This window comes from Capra hircus, chromosome 11 (assembly GCF_001704415.2).
Source record: "Capra hircus breed San Clemente chromosome 11, ASM170441v1, whole genome shotgun sequence".
Lineage (NCBI taxonomy): Eukaryota > Metazoa > Chordata > Mammalia > Artiodactyla > Bovidae > Capra > Capra hircus.
The window spans coordinates 8875419-8882600 of NC_030818.1; the positions used below are offsets into that span (position 1 = coordinate 8875419).

Consider the following 7182-nt stretch of genomic DNA (forward strand, 5'->3'; position numbering starts at 1 on the left):
CCGAGAAGCGAGCCCCCCTCCCCGGAGCGCGGCTCCTGCGGCGGCGACTGCTGACCAAGGCCGGCCAACGACCCCCGCGCCCTGCCCAGCGGCCTTGCAGCTGCACCCGGCGGCCGCGGCGGCGGCGGCGGAGGCGGCGGCGGGGCCGGCGGGGGCCCGGGGCGGGGCGGGGGCGGAGCGGGGGGAGGCGGGGGGGGCGCGGCGGCGGCGGCGGTGGCGGCGGTGGGGTGGCGGGAGCGGAGCGGCATGGCCACGGCGGCTTCTAACCCCTACCTGCCGGGGAACAGCTTGCTAGCGGCCGGCTCCATCGTCCACTCGGACGCGGCGGGGGCCGGCGGCGGCGGCGGCGGCGGGGCAGGCGGCGGGGGCGGCGGGGCTGGGGGCGGCGGGGGCGGCATGCAGCCGGGCAGCGCGGCTGTGACCTCGGGCGCCTACCGAGGGGACCCGGCCTCCGTCAAGATGGTGCAGAGCGACTTCATGCAGGGGGCCATGGCCGCCAGCAACGGCGGCCATATGCTGAGCCACGCGCACCAGTGGGTCACCGCGCTGCCCCACGCCGCCGCCGCCGCCGCCGCCGCCGCCGCCGCCGCCGTGGAGGCCAGCTCGCCGTGGTCTGGCAGCGCCGTGGGCATGGCCGGCAGCCCCCAGCAGCCGCCGCCGCCGCCGCCGCAGGGCCCCGACGTGAAGGGCGGCACGGGGCGCGAGGACCTGCACGCGGGCACCGCCCTGCACCACCGCGGGCCGCCACACCTCGGGCCGCCGCCGCCGCCGCCACACCAGGGCCACCCCGGGGGCTGGGGGGCCGCCGCCGCCGCCGCCGCCGCTGCCGCCGCCGCCGCCGCCGCCGCGCATCTCCCGTCCATGGCCGGCGGCCAGCAGCCGCCGCCGCAGAGTCTGCTCTACTCGCAGCCCGGGGGCTTCACGGTGAACGGCATGCTGAGCGCGCCCCCGGGCCCGGGGGGCGGCGGCGGCGCGGGCGGCGCGGGGGGCGGCGGCGCGCAGAGCCTGGTGCACCCGGGGCTGGTGCGCGGGGACACGCCCGAGTTGGCCGAGCATCATCACCACCACCACCACCACGCGCACCCGCACCCGCCGCACCCGCACCACGCGCAGGGGCCCCCCCACCACGGCGGCGGCGGCGGCGCGGGGCCCGGACTCAACAGCCACGACCCGCACTCGGACGAGGACACGCCGACGTCCGACGACCTGGAGCAGTTCGCCAAGCAGTTCAAGCAGCGGCGCATCAAGCTGGGCTTCACGCAGGCCGACGTGGGGCTGGCGCTGGGCACCCTGTACGGCAACGTGTTCTCGCAGACTACCATCTGCCGCTTCGAGGCCCTGCAGCTGAGCTTCAAGAACATGTGCAAGCTCAAACCGTTGCTCAACAAGTGGCTGGAGGAGGCGGACTCGAGCACCGGCAGCCCCACGAGCATCGACAAGATCGCGGCGCAGGGCCGCAAGCGCAAGAAGCGGACCTCCATCGAGGTGAGCGTCAAGGGCGCGCTGGAGAGCCACTTCCTCAAGTGCCCCAAGCCCTCCGCGCAGGAGATCACAAACCTGGCCGACAGCCTGCAGCTCGAGAAGGAGGTGGTGCGGGTGTGGTTCTGCAACCGGAGGCAGAAGGAGAAGCGCATGACGCCGCCCGGGATCCAGCAGCAGACGCCCGACGACGTGTACTCGCAGGTGGGCCCGGTGAGCGCCGACACGCCGCCGCCGCACCACGGGCTGCAGACAAGCGTGCAGTGAAGGCCCGGGCGCCGCGCTGTCACCCCCGCCGCCCCCGCTGCGCCGGGCCGCGCCGGGCCGGGACGCCCTCCCCTCCGCCCAAAGACAGGCCTGCCCGCCCTCGGGGGAACAGAGAGGGGCGCACCGAGGAGATGCTGTTTGAAGTCCAAGGAAGGAGGGGCGAAGCAAGCAAACAAAGCCTACAAATGCCCTGACAGTTTTACATACACGTAGATGACAAAACCGAGAGAAAAAGGGGCGATCCTGAGGTCTCTTTCTACTGTGGTGGTGTTTCGTTTTCTTGGTTTTCTTTTTAAAGAAGGGTGGAGATGCCAAGCGCACCAAAACTGCACTCGCGAGGTTTTTCCCACCCTGAGAAGTTCTACACGGCGACGGTGGATAGCACTTAGCACCTGCTTCGTCCTCTCCTCTTAAAAAAAAAAACAAAATTCTTTTTTTTTTTTTAAAGCACCCCCTTCCCTTCCACCCCCTCTCTCCAAAGGGCCCCCTCCAGCCTGGAGAGATCCACCGTAACTTTGTTTCCTGAGAGCGACGTGAAGGCCTGCTGGGGCACCGGGTTTAATCAGGGGTGACTCTGTGCTCCCGACCCCGTGATTCTTGTCCATATTAAAGTCATTTGGGGACAAACAAATTGACTATGAAATGGGAAGGCGAAAAAAAACAGAACACTCTCCAGAAAACAAGAAATATATATATATATATACACACACACATGTATTCACAGCTTCTGAAATTAACAAACTGATAGTAAAGCCAAAAGAAAAACAATACCTATCGTCAAAGTAACCTTGGAAATAAAAGTATCAAGAGAGAGCAGAGGGACAGGGACGCGCGAGGGAGCAGGAGACGTCCACCGGCCAGTGAGAGAGGCCCAGGCGCACGCATCCCGGCCCAGCCGGGCGGACTGGGCGCCAAGAGAGGCCTGGCCACCAATCCCGGCCTTATCTGCTGCCGCTCCGGTGGACGACGCCTAAAGATGCCACCGCTAATATTTTTTTTATTAATATTTTTTATTTTTTATTTCTGGACTGACTCAGATCAAGGGATTTAGGAAGACAGCACTTCTCCGGACTCCTGCCTTCATTCCGTTGCCAACTTTGATTGAATGGGTGCTGTGGATGTGCTTATATAATACTGCCCTTTCCATGCAGTGTTTTTGGTAGGTTTTAATAAACAGACTTTTCAAAAGACGGCAATATAGAATTGTTAGATCCGTTGTTGATCTAAAAATATTTGCTTTATATTTTCATTAAATGACTTCTTTTAATATTTTATTCAGAATACTTATGAACTGCTGCAAAACGGTAATTTATTTTTCCCCAGATCTTGTATTACGTGTTTTTTTCAGACGAGCACAAATCAAAATGAAATGAAAATATGGACAGTTGCTAGGTAATAAGGGTATCTTTTGATGTGATTATTTGATTGTAATTTAATTTGAGTAGTGATTCCGTAAGAGCTGATCGAGAAAATAAATTTGTTAGAATGAAATAGTCTGTGTCTGATGCATAAACACTGTGTGGGAAAGAAAAAGTCCTTTAGAAAATATTTTTTTACTAATGTAACTCCTTAAGGGATAGCACTGAGGGAGCAGAGTCTGTCCCACCTAAGGCATATTTGCAAATCTAGAATAAAAGACGATGACAGAAACAGATAGACATTGATATAGTAGTCCCTCCTTGTTAGCCTGTTAATTTCACAATATTCCCCCCACACACTTAATTTTAGTGAGTGTTTTGTTTTTTTTTTTAGGTGAGACTGTCTAAATGCTAGTCCTTTGCCCAGAGATACCTGTGTCCTTTATCATCTTTAGCAGAATGTTGGACTACATCCCCAGTAAAAAATGTGCCAATTGCTTCTTAATGGTTAATACAGTGTCTGCCCCATACCACCAAAGTTTAGCCTCTCTTTTTCTACTCATTTCCTCCCCCCACCACCATATTACTATATCTCTCTCCTCTTTTTCCTGAAGACTGAAGTTATGAAGAATAGCTTACAAGTCGATGAAATATTTTTGTTATCACTTACTTCCCATGAATAACTATATGCAATTAATTTTAAATTATTAAGCCGTTTGGGGAGGGTTTTGTTTTGTTTTTCTTATAATGGAAGAATATTGTTCTAACATCATGAATATGGTCCACACTGCATTACCCTCAGTGTGAGTACCAGCTTAGACTTCAGAGTCTAGATTTCTGTGTTTTGGCCTTTCCCCAGTATGATTCTATATTTTCTTCACTGGTGCTGGGGGTTTTCACTTCCTGATCATTCTCTAGATACATCCTGCTGAGCGATCACATTTATCAAGTTAACATATCAATATTTACAACATGGGAAAATGAAAGTGTAATGCCTCAGGTTGTAAGTAACAAGACGAAGAAGTCTCTGTTGCGTCCTTTTGTATCGTACTTTTAAAAACAAGTATTTAGGGGTGATAAAGCAATGATTGTTATAGATTAATTTCCCCCTAATCTCATCGAGCTGTCACTCACTTTTTTCCTCTTCTCTCATCTACTCGTCTCCCTGTAACATCGATGCAGGAGTTTAAAAAAAAAAAAGAAAAGGAAACTGTGAGCAACAAGGAATAGTTATTTCTTCCAGACAGACCCTGTGTCACTTTCATAAATCAAGCCCAGCCAGATGGCCGTGTATTGGGTTGCATTATTTTAAACACCAAATCGTACTAAAAATCACAATCATTTTGATTTGTGAAATCTGAAAAAGGCCATATTTATTAAACAGAGGGCAGGGAAAAAATGAAAACAAGAAACCACAATTTACTTTCCCTTGCCTTCTCGGTTCCTATTTCTCTTGCTATTGTAATCTCTGTGCCCAGATTTACAACCTGGGGGAGACGTGGGGGGGGGGGGACACAAACTTCATCAATTTTTGAGGGTCTGTGTGCAGGGGCAAGCACAGAAGGCCTTATTGGAAAGCTGAGGATTGGGTGTGGTTGTTTATATTGGGTGGAGGCTGCTGGCTCATGAGGTGAAATCCTATTTTCCCTCCAGGACTGGTAGTGGTTGATCAGACAGAGAATGGGTCTATTTCAAAGGTTAGGAGGCATTTGCTTACTTGATTTGGCTGACAACAAAAGAACTAACATTGGATTTCACACTGTTTTCTATTAAAAAGTAACCATTGCTGTTTACTTTGCAAGAAGCTCTTCTAGAGGTAGAAGAATTCAGGAGAAGCTGGGAATGATAGTCCATTTTATTTCATTATTTTGTATTTTTTAAAGTGAGCTCATGCTTGCACTCCATATTTTTTTAAAAAATCAACGTTTTGAATGTATTTACAAAATGAAATTCATGGTTGGAAAACAAAAGAGGGCAGATACAACTGATCAGTTTTGTGCTAAGGCTTATATTGTTACACATGTAAATAATGAAAACATTGTTATATATCACCAGATCTTTTTAATGAATTTGGTCATTGTGTTCCTTTGTAGCGCAAGTGTCTTGTGCTTCGTCAAGTGTCCGTTTGTTTCCTCCATTTCAACCCACCCCCACCTCCCCTTCCAACCCAGAGGAGTGACAAAGTTCTGTTCCATCAATCTGGCTAATCCTGAGCTGGGCCCATTTATAGTTTGCAGTCTCCTGTGGTTTCTGATCAGTTGTCCAAGCCACAGCCATCTCATTCACCCAGCCATCTTCCCCTGCAAGTATGGGCGATAAATCATTCAAGGTGTATTTAAAATAGTCACTTTGCTGTTGTTGCTCTGCCTTTTTTTTTTTTTTTTTTTTTGCTTTAAGCACTTACCCAAGGACTACTTCTTTGTTCCAAAACAGAACTATTCATTATTGATCTTAGAGATTCCCTCTGCTTTCCTGTAGCTCACAGTGTTTGCTCATCACCATGCTCATAATCTGTTTTGTATGAATGGTTTTCAACATTCAGAGAATAATCGGTTCTAATATTAAATGCAGTATATGCTATTGATAGTTTTATCGATAAGTGTAATATTTTAAATAATTTTAACAATTAAATTTGTTTTTTAAATTATATATTTGTAAAGTATTTATCCTGTTGGAAGCAACAATATATTGTTGTATTTATTCGTTTATTTTTATAATAAATGATCAACCTCTTAAAGCTAAATCAAAAATGACACTTTTATATATTTATACAAAATGCATTTTAAGAGATGGGCATATTTGCACCAATTTGTATGTAAATAGAGTGAGATCCATCAATAACTTGTAGCTTTCAGAACTAAATTGAAGGAAGAAACATTCTCTCCACATGGAGTTTAGTTTGCCCAAGTTCCAGGGTAATTAATCAAACTCTAAAATGCATGCAACAAGTATTGGCACTGGATGCAGACTTGAAATTAATTATTTAGGAGGTGGACCTGGTTTTTTTCAAGGCAGAAGGATAGAAATGAGAGAATCCAGGTCTTTCATGAATTGCACGTGGCTGACTGGACCTATTAGAACAGATGCTATGTATCAGAGATAAAACCTTGTACCTGGCTGTGCTCAGACGCCTGTGGTGGCGAAGGACATTGAAAGAAAGTTAAAAGTTTGAAGTTCTCTGTGATCAGAAGCAAGGTGATAGAGAAAAAGTAATTTTGTTGTGTGTTTTGTTTTGTAAATAGATCCTCTTAAAGTGTTTTTGAGTGCAGACTCTCCTAGTCCTGTTCTTGACAGCAGACGTCTCAGTACAGGTGTGCGGATGGTGGTGGTTGTAGTCGTTGCTGTTGCTGTTGTGAGAGTGATGCTTGTAGGAAGTGTGGGGGGCATCCCTCCAGCTGTCCAAGTTCTCTCGGTGGCTTGGTCATCTCAGTTGCTCAGAGCGGCTGTTCCAAGGAAATCGGGGCGGGGGGAGGGGGGGCTCTGGGTTTGCCTCCAGAACTTTCCAGACTAGGAGAGGAAGCAGTGCGGAGGCTGGAAGAGACGGTGGGGGCGGGGGCGGCGGAGATAGCGAGAGGGCTACTTGTGTAATAAGATTCTTTGATTTTGTTAGCCTGGCTCATGGCCTATTAATTAGATTACTCTCTCTTTCATTCTTGATTTCACATCCGTGTTTGTTCCTGTCTCCTAAAATGTGGGCGCGAGCGTGGCGAGCAGGAGCCAGTGATGTCACTGCCGGCCGGCGGCGGCCGCCTGGCCTTCTGGAGGGCTCCGGGCCGCGTTCTTTCTGAGTTGGGGCTTCCTCGAGGAAGAGTCCTTCTGGAAGTGACCTCAGAGGGGTCTGGGAAGAGGGCAACTGGCAGCCTCGCGGCGGCCGGGTGTGCGCAGGCCGTCGGCCTTGGGGTGGGGACGCGGGGAAGGGGCTGCGCGGCGGCGACCCGGCCTCTCCACCCTGGGATCTAGGACCGGCCTCAGGTGGAGGTGGGGCTCCGAGGAGCGCAGGAGGGTGATGCCCGGCACAAGGCCGCGGGCTTCAGACGCCCAGCGTCCCCTGGGAACGCAGCGCGGGGGCCCGGCGCCC

The 7182-nt window shown here is 51.3% G+C and overlaps 1 protein-coding gene across 1 annotated transcript; it reads left to right on the top strand.

Annotated features, from left to right (window-relative positions):
* POU3F3 (POU class 3 homeobox 3) lies at positions 216 to 5847 on the top strand. The gene has a single exon (XM_013962880.2). It carries the CDS (start codon positions 247 to 249, stop codon positions 1744 to 1746), a length of 1500 nt encoding a protein of 499 aa, XP_013818334.2. The 5' UTR covers positions 216 to 246; the 3' UTR covers positions 1747 to 5847.

Coding starts and splice junctions, on each gene's coding strand:
- POU3F3 (XM_013962880.2), top strand. CDS start 247: ATGGCCACGGCGGCTTCTAACCCCTACCTGCCGGGGAACAGCTTGCTA.